The 20,905-nt window shown below is 45.1% G+C and overlaps 1 protein-coding gene across 1 annotated transcript in view; it reads right to left on the bottom strand.

Moving 5' to 3' along the window:
• The window catches only part of GHITM (growth hormone inducible transmembrane protein), a 716,610-nt gene that overhangs the window by 495,239 nt on the left and 200,466 nt on the right, over positions 1-20,905 (bottom strand). The window contains exon 4 of the mRNA XM_044056881.1: positions 5,997-6,108. Within this exon, the coding sequence (XP_043912816.1) occupies positions 5,997-6,108 (112 nt within the window). The remainder of the gene's footprint in view (positions 1-5,996; positions 6,109-20,905) is intronic.

Below are 20,905 nucleotides of genomic sequence, written 5' to 3'. Positions count from 1 at the left end.
TTCCCTCTTAGTGGCCGCCATCAACATGGCATCTACGGGGGGACCCCTGCTCCAATGGGGCCTATCAGCAGGGGGACTAAGGATCCTGTCAGGGCGCTTCGGGACTGGCTCCGCAGTGTCCGGCTCCTTCCACGCCCTGGTGGTAATCAGGTCCACCAGGGGGTCAGCCGGAGGGGACACCCAAGAGGTAGAAGGGCCTGCTTCAAACGCCTCCAGGAACACGGACTCGTCTGAGGTTGGCTTTGGGGCAGACCACCCCCCTCTGATCCTGAGCATTTCCATGATGTCTCCAAAGGAGACATCCTCGGGGGGTTGACCTTGGGGAACCTTCCCCTTCCTCCAAATCCGTGTCTTCGGTCAAGAACTCAGGGGAGTCTAAGTGCCTCCAATGGCACTTCCGCTTGTGGGGGATCTCCACGGGGGGGGGGGGGGCTGTCCGAGGAGGCCTCACCAGCAACATCCCGTTCCAATGGAACAACCTGGGACATTGAAGCAGGCTGTCCCTGGGGCCGGGTGATGGAAGCCGGACCCAACAGAGGAGTGCGGGGTGGAGCTGTGGCAAGGACCGAGGGTCTGGAAGCAGTCAACAGAGCCCTCTCCACCACGTCGAACGCCGAGGGAGAGCCACTCTCTCTAGGATTCGAAAGCGGACCCTCACTCTGATCCGACAGGGGGACCGGGGCAGGCGCCGAAGCAATCAGATCCGAAGGCCCAGTATGCTCCAACCTGGACGGCACCGAAGGCATACTGAAACCCTGGGATCCGAAGCTCAGCCCTCGGCTCCGACAACGGACCAGACAGGCTCGAGGGAAGAGTCTGTGCCGAAGTACCCGAGTGTCGGTGCCGACCCACCCCCGGTTCCAAGGCTGCCCGGCTCCAAAGGCTCCGAACCCGGGAAGCGGGACAGAGAAGGAGCTATCGGGGCAAAGAAAGGGGTCGAGCTCCCCCCCCAGAGGGGGGGGGGCAGGAGCACTCCCATCTGCAGTTGGGCCTGGAGGAATCTTCACATCATCTGGTCCAAGTCTGCGTCGGAAAGGCTGCTCGTAGATCTCAAAGAGGCCACCGAGGCGGGACGGGAGTGCTGCCTCGATGACCTTGAAGGAAATCGGGTCTCCTCCTCAGGACCCGGTGAAAAACACGGGGACCGGATCCGAGGAGGAGGAGACTGGGAAGCCCTGGAGGGAGAAGACCGCTTAGCCAGGGTAGCCGAAGCGGAGGCCTCGACCCTCCGCTTGTGGTGCTTCTCCCTCCTCTTGTCTTTCCTGGCCTCTCTCTCCTCCCGGCCTACAGTGGGAGGTTGAGTCCCGGCCGGGGGGGGAGAGAGGCAGGAGTGGCTGCCGAAGCCGCGGGGGTAGCCACGGTAGGACCGGAGGCGGAAGCCGAATCTGGGGGCAAGAGACCCGCCAGGATCAGCTTGGATCTCCAGTCCTTGAGTGCCCTGGGGTTGAACGCCGAACAGATGGTACACCCAGAGGAAAGGTGTCCAACCCCAAGGCACAAAACACACCGAGTGTGGCTATCAGCTGGTGAAAGCTTATTGCCACACTCGGTGCATTTTGAAAAGATAGGTTTTGGGGCCTCAGACATTTTTAAAAAAGGAAACACCCGCTAGGCCCCAACACACACACACACACACACACACACACACACACACACACACACACACACACACACACACACACACACACACACACTAACGAACCAGCGAGGGAGAGGGAGGGAAAAAGGTTTTAAAACTAAAGAAGATTTAGCTAAGGGAAACTGGTACGGACCTAACACACGGCACTCGCACCAAAAGTACAGTAAAAGGTAAAAAAATTTTCTATTTTTTTCTCACAAAATACGCTGACAACGGAGCTCGAAAATCCAGCTGCTGACAAGTGCGGCAATCTAGATCTGAGGTCAGTCAGGGTTGGCAAGGGTTTATGAGTAGGGGAGGAGCTAGGAGCTAGGAGCTCAGATCGAAGCTGTTGAAAACTGCCGGCTCGGATCCGAAGTCGGATCAGATACCCACAGGTTGCTACACAAATGAAGTTAACTACTTCAGATTTAAACCTTCGGCCAAAATAATGAAATTCAAAATCGTACCGATGCTTAATAGTGCGTTGGTTAAATCCAGCACAAAAACGACAACTAGCAACGGCGTGGTCAGGGCCTAGGCAAGGAATACAGTTAAGAATGAAAATCCTTATAAGGTATTTGCTTCCCACAAGAAATACAATTGTTAACTTTTTCTGACATCGGTCTGGAGCAAGAAAAAAAGTTTCCCTAACGGGGTACTTAGCTTTATTGAAGACTTTGGATCTGAAATTCGATTTCGAAAATCTCAGGAGTCTGACGACCGGCACATGTGAACTGCTTTTGCTTCGGGCACCACGCGGCAAGAAAGAGACGGCTGCATCTTATATACCCCTGGCGCACTGACGTCAGTGAAGAGGTGACAGCAACAGATGCCGGACCAGGACTTTGGAAATCAGGCCGACTGCGGGTAGCCTGCCAGCAGGATAACCCAAGTGTAATGACTGCAACAGTGAAATACTATGAACATCTGAAGAGTTAGCATCTTGAATTTTGGAATCACCAAAAAGGTGTTGAGAGTAGACAGGCTGGGACTGAAACCTGGGACTTCTGCTGTGTCTGGATTTGGATTGAGAAGGCCTGGAAGGAGCCAGAAAGGACCAATTCTTAGAGGGCCAATGCCTACTAAATCTTGGAGGCTGAACTTGTAAGAAATCTTTAACAGTTGGCATATATTTAGCTTTATCTTCCATCTTTTTAAGAACTTCCTCAGCCTTGTTGCCAAACAGGCGGTCCTGATTTAAGGGAGCATCCAACAGTTTAGCTTTAACATGATCAGGCAAAGATTGCTCTTTAAGCCAAGCATGCCTTCTGAGTACAGACCCAGTGACAGCAGCCTCTAAAGAATCAAACCCACATTGCAAAGTATATTTTCCAACCTGTTCAGCAGAATGCATTAAATCCTGCAATTCCTTATTTTCAGCACAGTCAGGAATCAGCATTATTTTCTGTTTAATCAATCCAATAATATGTTAATACTTTAACATATGAAACTGACAGTTTAAGGCCCTAATGGCCAAGGTTACAGAAGTATAAACCTTCTTACCCCATCTATCCAGCACCCTGGAGTCTCTATCAGAAGGGGTAGGGTTTTTGGCAGTAGAGGCCTTAATGTCCTTGGGTCCCTGTGAAATAGTGTCTGGATCTGCAATAGGATTTTTAAAAAAGAACTTGTGAGATCAGGAACCCTGTAATATCGGTCAGGTTTTCTGGGAGCAGGAGGTGAAGAGTCAGGGGCCACACTAGATTCCAAAACAGGCATCAACAATGTCTAGTACAGGAGGGATAGCTAAAGGCCTGTGTTGGGGCAGGAGTAAGAAATCCCCAAGTCTCTTTTTAGAAACAGAGAAATCCTGACTTTCCCAATGAATATGCTCCCTAAGAGTATGCAAGGTTTCACCAAAAGAGAAATCCTCTGGGGGGGGGGGGGGAGCAGAGGGAATAGAGTCCTCAGCATCAGAATCCTCATAGGTAGAGAAGGGTAAATCCTGGTCATCAGAGGCAACAGAAATTTCAGAATCCTGGTCAGAAGTATCATAAAGCAAACTCAGTCCTTGGTCTCTTAGAGGGGGAAAGTTGGCTTCTCCTGATTAAAGTAATAAGGTATTCAGCCATTCTTATTTGTATTTTAGGCAGAGAGACCTGACCATGTGGTCTGGGCATCGGTTTTCTAGGCATGGTTCGAGATTTAGACCTAGAAGAAGAAGATGGCGTCGGTTTGATATGCAAGTCAGTAAGCCTGAATACACCCACAGAAGCTGGTGCCTGCACAGCGGCTCTGGACCTATCCAAGGTAGAGACATCTGCAGGTTGCACAGTTGAAGCATCTCACGGCATACAGGACTCTGAATGGGTCTCAGTAGAGGTCTGCGAATCTGAAGTAGCGGGTATCAGTGGCTGCAAACTGGTGACTGGCTTAGGAGAAGCATAGTCAGCAGCTTTGGACCTAGGCTCTATCTTTGCGTCTTTTCGGAATGTCGGTAGTCAGATAGCTTACCGAAGACATATCTGGATATTTGAACCAAGCACCAAAATATTTAGAAGCGAAAATATACAGACAACGGACAGTTCGTTGTTTAAATAAGGCACAAAACCAACAGCGAGGTACGTCGTGGTCAGGGCCTAGGCAGGGAATACAGTGCGAATGAAAATCTTTATGAGGCATTTGCTTTCCACAAGAAATGCAATTATTTACTTTTACTGACATCGGTTTAGAGCAAGAAAAAAGCGCTTCCCCAATGGGGTACTTGGCTTTTATTGAAGTCTTTGGTTCTGAAACGAAAATTCCAGGAGTTGGCCAACTGGCACTTGCAAACTGTTTTTGCTACCGTACGGCAAGAAAGACTGATGTAATGGTGTCGGCTGCATGTTTTATACCCCTGACCGGCTGCATGTTTTATACCCCTGACTACCTGACGTCACAGAAGAGACCGTAACCGACGAAGGACCAAAGACTTCGTTAATCAGGCCGATTGAGGGCTACTGCAAGCAGATAACCCAAATGTGATGACTGCAACAGTGAAACTCGAAGAACATCAGTACAGATGCCTTGAAAAAATGGAGTAATCCAAGCTTGACACATTTGCAATATTACATGCATTAGGTAGTGTGGTCAGTAATATTGGCCTCTCCGCGTCTAGTATCAATGTAATAAAGTAGCTCCACAATGTATGCTGCTACTGCCTAGCAGCTGAACAGAAAGTTAATGATTTCAGAGGAAAACAGCCCCCCCCCCAATAACTATTTCAGTGTTTGTGGAAGTTGCTACACATGATTAAGGTTAGGAGCTGTTAAAAAAGCTGCATTCTAAAGTCCCGCATTTGAATCCCCCGTCTCCATTTGCCTAACATGAGACACTGAATGTCACAAGACACTGTTCTGGGAAAGCAGGGAAATTGAACTACGCATCACACTGCTCCTCTGGACTGCATGCCTAGTACCTACCTACAGATTGATGAAAAAACATCTCCAAATTTTACAAAAGACTTCTTGTTGCATCCTACACTACTGACCTCTTTAGGCTACACAGCATACTGGGCACAGTAATCACACAGAGGAGGGAAAGAATAGGTATTGCCTTAATACTGCCCAACTCAGGCTACAGATAAAGGGATAAACAAAAAAAGAATGCACTGGAAAGGGAAAGCAGTCTGAAAGTACTGCTACTGATGTACTAAAAGTTCACAAGTACGAAAAACAAAAACTTTCCTGTTGCACCTGAAAAAATGTGGTATTGAAATACCCATTTGTCAACCAGAACCATTGAGGTTCCCTCAGATAAAGCTTAGCCTTAAAGAAACAGAACAAAAACATCAATAAGATTTGCTGAAACAAAGGGCAAGAATGAACATTAATGCAGTCTAACCCGTCTTGTCATCCTAAGCAGTTCTGGCAGGAAATATTACAACATAAAAGTCCTTTAAGTGCAATTTTAACTCAAATACACTTGACTCAATGAGGTGTCACATTCCAGTTTGCTAGTAGATGGAAAAGCAAGTGCATGGAGATGGTACAAAATCAAAATCAAAATAAGAGTAAAATTTTTTAAAAGTGAACAAAACATTTCTGCCATACTTTAGTTAAAATTTACACACATTTAAACTGCTTAATATCAAATTCAATACTAGAGTTAAGTTGCATAGAAATAAGCGTGATCTGCCTTTCATGACAGGCCATGCAACAAAGTGCAAGCATGAAGCAGAAAACAGCATAATCAGTGCTGTGGGTTTAAATGAGTTCAGTACAGATCACAGGAGTGTGACTTAACCCAAGTCAAGTAAAGACCAAGTTACCCATCAGGTGCTTAGCAACAGTGTGGATCCCAGTTTCAAACAGCATTCAACATAACACACAAACTTTAACAAAGTAACCTCTGTGGCAGTCTCAGAAACTAGGAAAGTTTTAGAAATTCCACTTACACAGACTTTTCAATTGCTCCAATCTCACTGGACATTCCCAATCCATAGTAGCATAATGCTCCAATACCAACAGCTGCTCCTCCGGCAATTATCCATCTTCCCAAGTTGTCAACTGTATAAAAAAACAAAAAAACAAAAAGAAAACCAAGGTAAACTGCATTACGTTCCATGCCCTTCAAAGTCCCATAACAGAAAAGTGAAGGAATATGATCTACTTGTACTCTTAATGGTAATGCAATACTTACCAAATTCCAAGGATAAATTCATAACGCTCCCAAATGGACCCTGAAACAAGCACCTTAGTAATTAAACTGAACTACAGCACTGCTAGTTTAACCAGAAGCTGTGGAAAGTAACATCTTACAGCCTGTGTGCTCAATTAATCTTCTGGAAAAAGGCAGAGGAATTTGAACCATGCGACCAACAAATATCATGCAAGCAATGAGGACCACAAACAGCAATACCATTCAGAAAAAACTCATCTGTACACCAACAGTTGAGGACAGATATAAAGTAAAATAAAGCCATACAGGCACAACACACAACATTTCTGCCCAGACAAGCTTTCCTATGACAATTTAATGCAAGTCAAATTTTTATTGGTATGATTTCTGCCGTCAACCACCAAACCTCCTCTCAAGACGTTACGCCATCTAAAAGGGGTCATCACCTATGTAGTCACAGGGGTGCTTTGTAGTCTCGTTTGCATCCTGGTTAAGAAACTATTTTATGGCCACCCACTCCCTGGTGGTGGCTTTAGCATTTGCATGCCTGCATGGACCACTATTCCATGCATGTGTGCTCTTCCACATGCACAAAGCTGCTCTCACCAGCTTTGGTAATCATGCAAACAACTTCTCTGCACAGTCACCATGACCAGCCTCTGCTCTCCAACAGAGGCTCTGTCACTACAGCAGTGGCGAGAGCTTTGGGGGCTCCACCATCCTTATCAAGTGAATGGGTCACCAGCTTTCCTGCATGTTCAGTCAAGTACTCGACCCAACATTACAACAGCTTGCCTGGGTTGTTATTAGGGCTCTCTGTGCCATTTGCAAAGCCCAAACATTTGAATGAAGCCAACATGTAAAAACACAAGAAACTATTATCAGTACACTTAACAAAACATAAGGTGGCAAAACATAACATGACCTACTGAGAAGGCTTTTCAATCATGCAGTTAGTATTGGAATAGCAAGTTTACCAGCACTTTCTAGTTAGACACATGGACTCTCCTCCAATTTTACTGCCACAGTGCTCATTTCTCTGGATGCACTAAAAATTATTTGGTTAAGGATAGAACTGCTTAATTTTTAAATAGACAGCAACCAGGAGAATAAATCTGCTTCAAGAATTTCACATCTGATATGCAAGCTTCAACTGCTGACGAGGAAAATTTATTTAGGATGCCAAATAAAGAAAGGCTCACTACAGGTAGGTGGTGGGACCAGGAATACTTGAAAACCAGTACTATGCAAAAGTTGCAGAGCTATGACAAATTTGGCCAAGAGGGAGTTAAAGTACAGTTGTGTAAGTAAATTTACACCAACAGTAGAAGTTAATAGATCACTGTTGCAGTAGAAGAAGCCATTTGGGTCTTACCTCATAGTTTGTCCAGCATTCGCAGCTTTAAAAGACTCCCATACATTGTTAGGAGCATGAGGGGAAGCACCATACAGACACAGTTAAGAGCATAACATTTCTTCAGAGATTTTTTGCCTAGGAAAAAGGTAGTCAAGAGCCCTGAAAGGGCAACACTAGAAAAAGTAAACTATACGTAAAAGGCAATACAGTTCTACAACCTGACAATACAAAAGGAAAACGGGCAAAATAAGGGGCTAGAGAGAATGGGTGGCTATTGCAACAGTAATGCATCTTAAGTTTACTTATACAAATCGAGTTGCTGGCTACTGAGACTTGTCTGCATACATCAACTGGACATAAGCTGATTAAGTATATTTTCTGCACTTATTTAAGATTTGAGTGAGTAAATATTGTGCGTCTTGGATTCAGTAAATATTGTGTGTGTCTCTGAATCTCTGCAGTAGTCCCCCCCCCCCCTCCGTGTTTCTTGTGGTGTTAATCTTGGGTGGCTTTGGAATTGCCCATCCCTGCTGTAAATCTCTTTTTGCACACTCCTCCTGGCCCATCTCATTCGCTCACTCAACTGAGTACAGTGAGATCATATTTTGATTTTGGATACTCTTACCAGTCCCATCTCCTCTGCAGTGTACAGAGAGAGCACTAGGAAAGTAAATAATGTGGGAAGAAACAGCCAGGGAATTGTTATGGCTAGGCTTGTACAGGCCCTAGGGCTGATAGCCTAGTACCAACCTATGAACCTATGAAGGGCATTCCCCTATAGTATCTTAATCTGCTCCGTTTCCTCCATCCCAAAATAAAAAAAAAATAAAAAATTTTGCACTTCATCTGCCATACTGTATTTGTGTTTCTTCCTACTTTACCTTACTTTGCTTTTGCCTCTTTTAAAAGTACTCAATTAAATTTATTCTGCTGCCTTTATTACTGCTCGTTAGTAGCCTGATTAAATTGCAACTGTTATTCTAAGGCCCTTGGGTTTAAGCACTTGGACTTCAAACCAGTTGTTTTACATTAGGAAGGTTTGTGGTCTGCACTGTTGTGGCAGGACAGGTAAGCGTACATCCTTCTAAGTTGGAAACTTCTGATTGAAGGCTCAGTGTCTGTTATTCTAAAAGTGTATTAGTTCTAGGTTAAGGACTTGGGCTTCAGGCCAGTTATTTTACATTAAGAAGGTTTGTGGTCTGCACTCTTGTGGGAGGAGAGGCATAGATTCTGCCCTTTTGAGCTGGGAATTTCTGGTTAAAGGCTTATAGTGCCTGCATATTTGAACTGCTTCTTACTGAAATTGGTATACCTTGTTTGCTGTAGCATAGACTAGATCCAGGCCTGCTGAATCTAGCTTTGTTTCCATAACTTGAGCACTAATCCAGGCATTCTTTAAAGTATTCAATTGTATTTATTACTGCTTGGTAGTAACTTGATTAAAGTGTAGCTATCATTCTAAGTCTTTTGGATTAAGCACTTGGGCTTAAGACCAGTTGTTTTACATTACGAAGGTTTGTGGCCTGCACTGTGGTGGCAGGACAGGTAGCTTACATTCTTCTAAAGTTGGGAACTGCTGATTGAGGGCTCAGTGTCTGTTATTCTAAAAGTGTATTAGTTCTGGTTTAAGCACTTCGGCTTCAAGCCAGTTATTTTACATTAAGAAGGTTCGTGCTCTGCACTCTTGTGGGAGGAGAGGCTGGACTCTGCCCTTCTGAGCTGGGAATTTCTGGTTAAAGGCTTATAGTGCCTGCATATTTTAATTGTTTCTTACTGAAATTGGTACACCTTGTTTGCTGTAGCATAGACTAGATCCAGGCCTGCTGAATCTAGCTTTGTTTGTTTGCTTATTTCCCTGAAACGCCAATTCCACCTAAAACGCGGCTTTTCAGCACTTCTGTGGATACCTAGTGATATCTGCATTGCTTACTGTACTTATTTCCTGGTTTCACTTGAAAGAAAGTTACTGTTTGTCGATTTTGCATTTAAGTTACCTGGCACTTGCTCACTAAAGCAATTATATAAGTCAGCACTAAAAAATTAAAAGCACTACACCCTCACAAACTCCCCTTGAGTACCTTGTTCCCCATTGGCCCTTTTTTCAATTATAAAGGAATTCCCAATACTATTCTAGCATGTCCAAAGGTCAGTTGTCAATCTCCTCCCCGGTCCAGCTGGTGAATCTGGGAATCTTGAGGCAATGTTACAACTGCCTCATGTACACAGACAACCCTCTCCTCCTCCCAACAAATTCCAACACATGTGAGAGATGCAACCATATAGCCAAACTGGAGGCTAAGCTCTCTCAACTTAGTACTGGCGAAACCAGTTAGGAGGAGAAGGAAACCACACTCACTACAATTCCAGTCTCACACAGACCTACCACGACAGCAAACCAAACACATAAATACACAAAAACATACTCAGAGGCTCTAAATAAAAATCTGCCTAAGCAGCAGAGACCTCCAAAGCAGACACCCAAGCAACCGCTACCCCAAAACAAAACACGTGCAACACATAGCTCACAAAGCCAGTGTGCTGAACAGTCACAGCCCAAAAGGCTAAACAACACACCTGATACACTTGTAATAGGTGACTATCGTCAGGCACACTGACGTCCCGCTCACCAGGCTGAACAAGCAGAAGGTCACGGTGAGCTGTCGGGCGCTAGGATCCGCCACATAACACAAGCACTCGGGTCACTCCAAGGCAAGTACAAATATGACTCTGTCATTGTCCATGCTGGTGTGAATGACCTGAGACTTACCTCCCTGGACTACATGAAAAGAGACAGAGGAGCTCTCTGAGCATGTGGCTTAGGCCGGTATGACCCTGACCTTGAGTAGCATCTTACCCTCACCAAGAATGATGTCACAATATGAAGACAAGATGATCAATTTCAACAATTGGCTTAAGTATTGGTATCATTCAAAGGGGATCCAATGCCTGTCAGCCTGGGATGACATGCTCGACAAGCCACGATGCTTCGCTAGGGACGGCTTGCACATGTCACCCCTGGGCTTTCGGATATTGGAAAAGGCTATTGCTACCCCCATAGTGCCTTTTTTAGGTAAGGCTCAAAAGACAAACCCACCTCCATAGGTATCACAAGGGATAAGAAACTAAGAGTAATGCTACTCAACGCCAGAAGTCTAAACCTCAAGATGCACGCACTCGAAACTCTCCTTAGCATGGAGAACATCGATATCTGCGCAGTAACAGAAACCTGGTCCAAGGCTCCCGAGAGGACCCCAGCACTACCAGGTTATACCTCATACTATGCTTTTCGGCCCCAAAAAGTACAGTTTTGTACCTACCATAAATGTAGATGTTCGAGGATCCACATTGCTGCAGTCCTAACCATTGGGTAGTCCGCTGTCCAGTCGGCCCGAATACCAAAGTATATGGCTGACGTCGGTCAAGGCGCATTAGACTGATGTCAGGACGCCAGGGTACTAATGCGCATGACCGACGTCATATCCTCAGTCTTTTCTTGCCCCAGATGTCAGAAGACCCTAAAAAGACAAGGCCCAAACCAAAAAACCAAAAAACCCTGCACCAAACATATATACAATATATACAAATGTACAAGAGTATAACCTAACCCACACCAACACCCCTACACACAGAGGGAAGGAGGGAGGTAAATTGGACTGCAGCAATGTGGATCCTCGAACATCTACATTTATGGTAGGTACAAAACTGTACTATGTTCTTCATTCCACATTGCTGCAGTCCTAACCATTGGGTAGAATCCCAAAGCAGAGTTAAGGGAGGCTGGCAAATCATAAGGAAGCAGGAGCTGTCAACATGCCTTGCAAAATAGCTGTGGCAAAACCAGCCCTAGATTTAGAGTAGAGAGGAAGATGGTAATGCTTAGAGAAAGTATGCACTGAACTCCAAGTAGCTGCCTCCAAAATATCCTTAGTTGCCACCCCCCCTTAGAAATGCTGTTGAAGTGGCAGTAGCCCTAGTGGAATGAGGCCTAATCCCAGCTGGAATCTCCTTGCCATGATGGGAATAACAAAATGAAATGCAAAACCCAATCCACTTAGAAATAGTTTGCTTAGACACAGGCTTGCCCTGAGAACTCAAAGCAAAAGAAACAAACAACTGCTGAGACTGCCTGAAATCCTTAGTCCTGCTTAAATAATAACGCAACTGCCTATGTACATCTAAAGTGTGCAAAATCTTTTCCCCCTTATTTTGGGGATCTGCATAAAAAGTAGGCAAATGAATAGTTTGGTTTAAAGCCACACTAGAAACCACCTTAGGCATAAAAGAAGGATTAGTACGTAATGAAACCCTATCCTTATGGAAAATCAAAAAGGGCTCTACTGCCATAAGGGCCTGCAACTCAGAAACCCTTCTTGCAGAAGTAATAGCCAACAAAAAAGCAGTCTTCCATGACAAGTATTTCAATTCAGCAGTAGCCGCAGGCTCAAAAGGTTGTAGAGTAAGTTTTTCCAACACAAAATTGAGATCCCAAGCAGGAGTAGGAGCTCTACGTGGGGGTCTTATATTCTTTGCCCCTCTAAGAAACTGCTTGAACAAAGGATGCGAAAACAATGGTGGGTCACAATCATAGTGAGCTGAAATTGCTGCAGCATGAATCTTAATGGAAGAGAAGGACAAACCTTTGTCCAATAACTCAGTAAGATATTGAAGAGCCACACTCAAATTAGGCTCAGAAATCTCTAAATTCTTTGCTGCACTCCAAAATAAAAATCTCCTCCATTTTTCTGCGTACACCTTCCTTGTACTAGGTCTTCTGGCTTCCATAATCACATTTAAAACTTGTTGAGGAAGTTGAGACCTGCTGTGTTTCAGAACAGAATATGCCAGGCTGTTAGATGAAGAGAGTGAAGCTTGACACTGAGCAGGTGACCGTCCTTCTGAGATAACAGATGTGGAATCAAAGGCAAAGGCCATGGAGGCTTCTTTACCAGACTCCTTAGTAGTGGGTACCAGTGTTGCCGAGGCCAATCTGGAGCTATTAAAATCATCCTTGGCTTGTCTTGTCTGACCTTTAGAAGCACCTTTGGAAGAAGAGGCAGAGGTGGAAAGGCATACACATGAAGATTTTTCCAACTGAAAGCAAGAGCATCCACTTTCCAAGCTGTGTGATGAAACCCCTTTGTGCAAAACTTTGGCAGCTGGTGGTTTAGTGGAGAAGCGAACAGATCTATGTCTGGAGTTCCCCATGACACTGTCAATTTCTGAAATACATGAAGATCCAGTTTCCACCGTGGGGATCCATGATTTGTCTGCTTAACACATCTGCTAAGGAGTTCTGTGCTCCGGCAGAAACCTTGCCTGTAGAGTTAGTTGCAAGCTGAGCGCAGTGTCCCATAAAATCATTGCTTGCCTGCATAGAGGATAAGAATGTGTTCCCCTTGTGTGGTGATGTACCACATGACAGTTGTGTTGTGTGTTAGAATCAACACCTGCCCTGGAAGAAGTAACTCCTTGAAAGCCATTAATGCAAATTGGACTGCTAACATCTCCTTCATGTTGATATGTAGATGCTGAAGTCTGGCAGGCCACTTGTCTTGTATCCACTTTCCATTTAGATGAGCTCCCAAGCAATGTCCGAGGCATCTGTCGTTAAAATCTGACTCGCCTCTGGCCGGGTCACAGAGAGTCCCTTGTTTAGGTGACATTCCTGAGCCCACCACAAAAATTCTTTTTGAATGCAAGGTATTATTTGAATGACAGTGTCCAAATCCTGGCAGTGCTGTGTCCATACATTTTTGAGATACCATTGCAGCTTCCTCATATGCAGTTTGGCATTGGGAAGTACCAGAATACAAGATGCCATGAACCCTAAGGCTTGAAGGACTGTCCTTGCAGTCAGCCCGGACTGAAGAGATAATTGATGGAAGTAACTGGAAAGATTCTCTTGTTTGTCCGGGGTTAAAAAGGCCATCTGGGCTGCTGTATTCAGTCTCACACCCAGAAAGCACATGTCTTGAGAGGGTACTAGACTGGACTTTATTTCGTTCACAGAATACCCTAGGCATCTTAGCACTGCTATGACATATTCCAAATGCTGTAGAAGGTTTTCCTTTTCTTGAGCCAGAATCAGGCAATCGTCCAAATAAGGATAGATTTGAATTCCTTTTAGCCTGAAGTAAGCTATCACTGGAGCCAGAACCTTTGTGAATACTCTGGGCGCAGTAGATAAGCCAAAGGGCAATGCAGAGAACTGATAATGAGAATTTCCAGCTCGAAAACGCAGATACTTTCTGCAACTTAGTCTTATAGGCACATGAAGGTAAGCTTCCTTGAGATCTAAAGAGAATTTCCAGCTCGAAAACGCAGATACTTTCTGCAACTTAGTCTTATAGGCACATGAAGGTAAGCTTCCTTGAGAAAAAAGTTACCATCCAGTGATCTTTGCCCAGCAGAGGTAAAAGCTGTTGTAACGTCAACATTTTGAACTTGGGAATGTCCAGATAAGTGTTGAGGATAGATAAATCCAAAATTGGTCTCCACGTGTTCCCCTTCTTTGGTACTAGGAACAGGCGAGAATAAAATCCTAGGCCCCTTTCTGGTACAGGGACTGGCTGAATGGCCCCTATTTGGAGTAACAGAGAAATTTGCTTGTAAGCCTCTGTCCTTTGTGGAGGAGGAACGTCTGGCATGCCTTTGAAAGGGGGCAATGTATGGAAATAAAACCTGTAACCGTGGTGAATGATATCCAACACCCATCTGTCTTGAGTGATTAAATCCCAATTTTCTTTGAAAAGAGACAGTCTTCCTCCCAAAGGAGCTGCCAGACGAGAATCTACTGGCAGCTGAAAAGGCAGGTCATTGGGTCTGTTTACGAAAGGACTGACCCTGCCCTCCCAGAAGTCTGAGCAGGTGAACCCCTGTTCTAGGCCTAAAAGAACCTTGAGCTCTGCCCCTACCACGCCTAGACCTACCCCTAGACTGGGAATCATAAGCAGGATATGTCCATCCCTTAGTAGGCCAATTTCTACTAAACTTGGTGGCTGCACCTGCAAAAATCTTTAACAGTTTGCATAGACTTAGCTTTGTCCTCCATTTTCTTTAAAACTGCTTCCACAGGCGAACCAAATAACACATCAGACTGTAAAGGAGCATCCAAAATCCTAGTCTTAACATGCTCTGCTAAATTCTGATCCCTCAACAAGGCATGCCTGCGAAGAACAGAACTAGTGGCAGCCACCCTCGAGGAGGCCTGCACAGCATCAAAACCACATTGCAAAGAATGCTTACCCACTTGTTCAGACACATGAACTAAATCCAGCAACTCTTTACACTCTATACCTTCCGCCAAAGCATCCACCTTAGATTTCAATTGTGAAAGGAGATAATTTTGATATTTTAGCATGTGAAACTGACAATTCAAAGCTCTCATGGCTAAAGTGGAAGAAGTATACACTTTCTTTCCCCACCTATCCAAAGCCCTTGCCTCTTTATCAGTGGGAACAGGATTTTTAACAACAGAGGCCTTAACACCTTTAGGCCCCTGAGAAACAGTTTCCGGGTCTGCCCTAGGACTCTTAAACAAATACTTATGAGCCTCAGGCACCCTATAGTACCTATCAGGTTTAACAGGGGCAGGAGGCAAAGAATCAGGATTCAGGGAAGCCTCTGCAAAAACATCTTCCACCACATTCAACACAGGAGGTATAGCTAAGGGCCTATGCTGGGGTAAAAATAAGAATTCCCTAAGCCTTTTCCTGGAATCAGAGTAATCTTGGCCTTCCCATTTAAAGTGCTCCCTCATGGAATGCAGAGTCTCTGAAAATGAGAAATCCTCAGGAGGAGAAGCTGTAGGAGTGGAATCATCCACATCAGAATCAGAATAAGGAGGATACTCCTGCAAGTCTTCCAGAAGACTCAGAAGCCTCTGAACACTGTTCAAAACTCTCAAACTCAGGTTCCACCCTAGGCCTCTTATCAGGAGGGGGCATGGAGCCTCTAATCATAGTAATTAAATCTTCTGCCATTTTAAGCATATGTTTCTTAGGCACAGAACCTGAAGTGCTAGGAGAAGCCCCCACTGAAGCTAAACTTGGCCTACCTCTCAAAGAAGTTTTGGAAACAGAAGGAGAGGCTCTAACTACCTTGGGAAGAGAGGGAAGAACAGTTACCCGAGAAGCCCCTCAGCCTGGCCTACCTCCTGAGAAGGCACATCCTGTAACAGTAAAGTCTCTGCCTGAGACTCCAAAGAAACTCCTGGCAAAACCTCTGGCTCCACTGAGCCTTCTAAAGAACCGACGTCCGGGACTGCGGTTCATCAACCCTAGGCTTTGCAGTTTTGTCCTTGCGCTTTTTGAGCGGCGCCGGAGCATCCGACGGCATTTTATAATTACAACGCTTCCCAAACACTAACCTGGCACAGTCTAACCTTCTCTTAATAGTGCGTTTGTTAAATCTAGCACAAGAGCGGCAACCAACAACGTCGTGCTCAGGCCCTAAACAAGGTATACACAAAGTATGGTAATCCCTATGAGGTATCTGTTTCCCACAAGAAATACAGTTATTCACTTTTTCTGACATCCGGTTAAATACTGAGGCAAGAAAAAACCAAAATGTTCCCCAACGGGGTACTTAGCCAACTTTGATTCGGTCTGAAACTCCGACTTCGGAAATGTTTCAGAACGCCAACCTGCACTCGCAAAACTGCTTCTGCATCGGACCATGCGGCAAAAAAGACTGAGGATATGACGTCGGTCATGCGCATTAGTACCCTGACGTCCTGACATCAGTCTAATGCGCCTTGACCGACGTCAGCCATATACTTTGGTATTCGGGCCGACTGGACAGCGGACTACCCAATGGTTAGGACTGCAGCAATGTGGAATGAAGAACATCTTGGACCGAACCACAAAAGGAGGGGGGAGTATCAATATTCGTCAAAGATACCCACACCTCCAGGTTGGTGGCACAGCACGAAGCATCAGAGACTATCCATGTGCAACTAACAGTGGGTAAAACTGCCTTCCAGTTTATAGCCTGCTACAGACCACCGTCCCAAACCCAGGAACCCCACTCGGCCTTCCTGAGAACACTGGAAAATATGAAGGTCTTTCCAAACACCATTATATTGGGCAACTTCAACTACCCAAACATAGACTGGGAGCATTACTCTAGCTCCAACACCCTAGCCCAAAAGGTTCCTAGAACTTATAAACTCAAATGCTATGGAACAACTTGTTACCACTCCCACAAGAGGGGAAACCACTGGATCTGATCATCATCAACACGGGGACTCTATGCTCCAGACCAGAAGTGTATCCCTCACTGGTAAGATCAAACCATAAACTAATCTCACTGGATATTAACATCCCGACCCCACCCCCTGCCCAGAAAACCACAGTGAAAAAATTCTTTAAAGCAAATTTCACACTTCTCAAAACAGAGGTGGAATCCTTCAAAGCCCCCGGGCCTGTGGAAAATACGGCCCAGACTGCAGAATCCTTTATAAACGCATTCTATGAACACCTTCAGGAATGCATGGATCATGCAATCCCAAATAAAACCAAGACCCAATCCTCCAAAGGCAGACGTCCTGTCTGGTGGACCCCAGCCATAAACAAACTATACAATAGAAGGAGGAAGCTACTACAGGATAGAGCAAAATCCCAAAAAGGGAAGGCATCTCTGATCAGTATTAGCAAAAAACTACGGGCACTCATAAAATAGTCTAAGGCCAGCTTCAAGAGAAAAATTGCACAGGACACTAAGGATAATCACAAGGCTTTCTTTAGTTATGTTAGGAACCTGGGTGGGAATTCCCAGATATGCTCAGAATTAGTCCAAAATAACTAAAAATACACCTAACCCACAGACATTGCCAACATCCTAGCCGACAGGTTCAGCACAAACTTCTCTCCCCCCCCCCCCACCAAAAGGGCAAATATCTATCCCAGCAGAGTGCTGCCCCCCTGACATCTCAGATGCTCAGGTAAGAGCTGCCCTCTCCAAAGCAAAAAACACAGCATCAATGGGACCAGACGGTGTCCCGGCTGCAAATCCTACATGAACTCCAAGAAGAGCTAAACCCAAACATAAAACTACTGTTCAATCTCAGCCTTACTACAGGATATGTACCCAAAGAGTGGCGCACAGCAACAGTGGTCCCTCTCCACAAAGGTGGTGCCTCAACGGATCCTGGAAACTATCGCCCCATAAGCCTGACTAGCTTGGTCTGCAAAGCTATGGAAAGGATCATCATGGACCTCATAAATAAAGATATTGGGGACCTGCAGACACTGGATCCTACCCAGTTCGGCTTTGTGAAGGGCAGATCCTGCCTCTTAAACCTGGTTGATTTCTTTGAAGCAGTCAAAGGCCATTGACGAGGGGAAGGTGGTCCACACAGCCTACCTGGACCTCGCAAAAGCCTTCGATAAAATACCCCACTCTGGCATTATAGATAAGCTCACCAGCTTAAATATAATCCCCTATGTCACTAGATGGGTTGCAAACTGGCTCAAGGACAGAACCCACATGGTTAGAATTGCTGGAGCCATGTCAGACTCCAAACCAGTTACAAGTGGCGTCCCACAAGGCTCAGTCCTGGGACCTCTCCTGTTCGGTATATATTTCTCGGAGGTACAGGCCAACACGGAAGGACTGTGGCTGACCAAGTTCGCAGATGACTGCAAACTGGACGCCATAATCGACTCTCCAGCTGACACAAGCATCCTACAAAAGGGCCTCATAGAAACAGACAACTGGTGCCAGAGCCATGGCCTCAAGCTAAATGCCAAAAAGTGTATAGTCATCCCCTTTGGCAAAAACAAAGTGCCCACAAATTACCACATAGGTGGTAATCCATTAAGTAATTAGGGACCTGGGGACCCACGTTGCTAGCAATCTCTCATATGACAACCACGTGGCCAAAGTGGTTAGAAAAACATTTTATACAGCCCACCTAATCATGAAGGGATTCACATCTAGATCACGGGAGGTCATCGTGCCTCTCTACTCATCCCTCATCAGGCCAATAATTGAGTACAATGCCCCTTTTGGGATGTACCTTACCAGACACCTGCAGCAACTGGAAAGACCCCAAAAGTACCTCACCAAGAGGATCAAAGGGCTCAAACAGATGCCATATGCTGCCCGGTTAAAGAAACTCCAGTTCTACTCAGTGGCATACCACCTGCTCAGAGGCAATCTGTGCCTGACGTATAAAGCCATGTCCAACCCGGAATTAATGGACATGCTGCAAATCACATCAAATCCCATCGAGCTACGCGCTCGAGAGACTTGAACCTCAGCACTGAAATAAATAGGACATGCTGGAGGGACAGATTCATAACCCAGAGGCTCCCTTCACTCTGGAATAAAATCCCAGTCCAGGTTAGGCAGAGTCCCTCATTGACTCTCAAGAGGAATCTTGAGGAGTGGATGGGAGATTGCAGGTTTACCCCGGGTATCACTTCTGTCTCACTGTTAGTCAGAGGCACAGTATACTAACCTTGAAAAAGGGCATAGCAAAATTAATTTAAAATGGGTGGCGAATGCCAAACACACTCTGGCTAGGTTTATAAATGCCCCAGGGCAGATAGCCTAGTATGAACCTATGAACAGCTGCACCAATCACGTTTAGAGCACTGCTGCAGTAGCCTGAACTATTAGAGTAGATTTCCAAAACACAGTGGAAAAAATAAACCAAGAATCCAAAAGCCGCTGGAGGATGGTCTTTTAGACATGGAAGAGAAATCTATTTTGTAGTGCCCTTTAAAAGGATGCACAGTCACTTCCTCTAGAACATTTCTAGAGTCCAACCCTATCCAGAAACCCAACAAAGAAGCCAAAGCCCTTATGGAATGGATCATAAACTGCTTGGAAGTAGATTATTATGGCAAGTATAACAAAAGGCAGTAGCGTAACACAACCATTTGGAAATAATCTGCCTAAACGCTTGTTGCCCTTTCCTCTTAACTTTACAAGAAACAGCTGATCAGCTTTCCTGAAAGCTTGAGTTTTTTCTAGGCAATACCAGAGCTGAAAGTGGACATCTACAGTGTTAAGAATCTACTCTCTCTCTGGTTCAGGGAAGACAGAGATTAAGTCTGTCTCAAGGTAAACTACTTTAGACATAAAGGGATTAGTTCTGAAAGAAATACCCTCCTTGAGAAAAACTAGCAAGTTTTTCAAACAAATTGAGTTCCAAAGGAGCAGTCAGCAGTTTCCTAGGCATTTGCATATGCAACCTCCGGTTTATGTACTACAGCACTGTGGTATTGTGTAAACTGCAGAGGTCCTGGGGACCACATATCATTAAAGGCTTTCAAACCACTGATCACCAACATTTTTCTGACAGTAACTGTTTGTCCTGAGGGATCCACAAACTTTGTACTTTTACCAGGCAGCATCCATTAAAATCGATCCCTTCCCCCTTCCTCCGAGGGATCATCTCCCAAAGTACCCTGAGTGAAACCCTGGGATTTGCAGAACTACCACCTTTTTTACCTTTTCTGTTCCAGTTGAAAGTCTTTTCAGAAGTGAAAATCGGATACCTATAGCAGAGGCGTTTCCCTCTTGTTAACATCTGGTGAGCTTGTCTTTGCCCTTTGGACAAAAAAAGTGGGCCTTATGAAAGGGGCATTTAAAAAGGAGGTCTTGAAGTTCTCAAAAATATCAAAGAAAAGCATCCAGGCATGCCTGTGATAACAATGCCAGTGTCTGCAGTTTTCAAAGAGTCAGCAGCCACATCTCATAGCAAGCAGACACATTAGATATGGACCAAAGAGTGTTAAAATGTGAATCAACCATTTTCTGGATGTCAGTAGGTAAGGTATCAGAGAGCTCCTTGGCCAATATACACTCTGGAAACTTGTCAATTCAGTGTACATAATGCAAATGTCACTAAAGTCAAATCAGACCTTTTTCGTGGCTGCAGCAACCACAATGGTATCCAAGACAGGACCCTTGCTCCAATTAAGCTTACAGCTAGGGGTTACCAGGATATTATCAGGTATACATATTATAGACTCCCTGTCTGGTTTCTTCAATGCCCAAGAGACTAAATCAATGAGCTCAAGAATGAAAGGGACCACCCAAAAGTAGATGCACCAGCCTCCTGTGGGGACACATTGGTGGGCCAACTCCCTATTAGTCTCATCTATAGGAGGTCTCCAAATGAAATTCCTTCCTTCCTCAGTCAGTATTTTCAAGGAGAGACTACTGAAGGGAATTTAGACGCCTGCTTTTAATAGTCCACTTCCTATGCTCCTCCACAGTAGGAGGCTCCAAGGACAGCTCTAAAGCAAAAGAGGAACTCGCCTGGCAAGTGAGACTAAGGAAGCTGACCGCCCCTGTTGAACAGAATTAAGAAT

The sequence above is a fragment of the Protopterus annectens genome, chromosome 14.part0 (genome assembly GCF_019279795.1).
Source record: "Protopterus annectens isolate FY-2018-M chromosome 14.part0, PAN1.0, whole genome shotgun sequence".
Classification (NCBI taxonomy): domain Eukaryota; kingdom Metazoa; phylum Chordata; order Ceratodontiformes; family Protopteridae; genus Protopterus; species Protopterus annectens.
The sequence above is the reverse complement of the archived record's forward strand: the minus strand, read 5'-3'. Positions and strand labels throughout refer to the sequence as shown.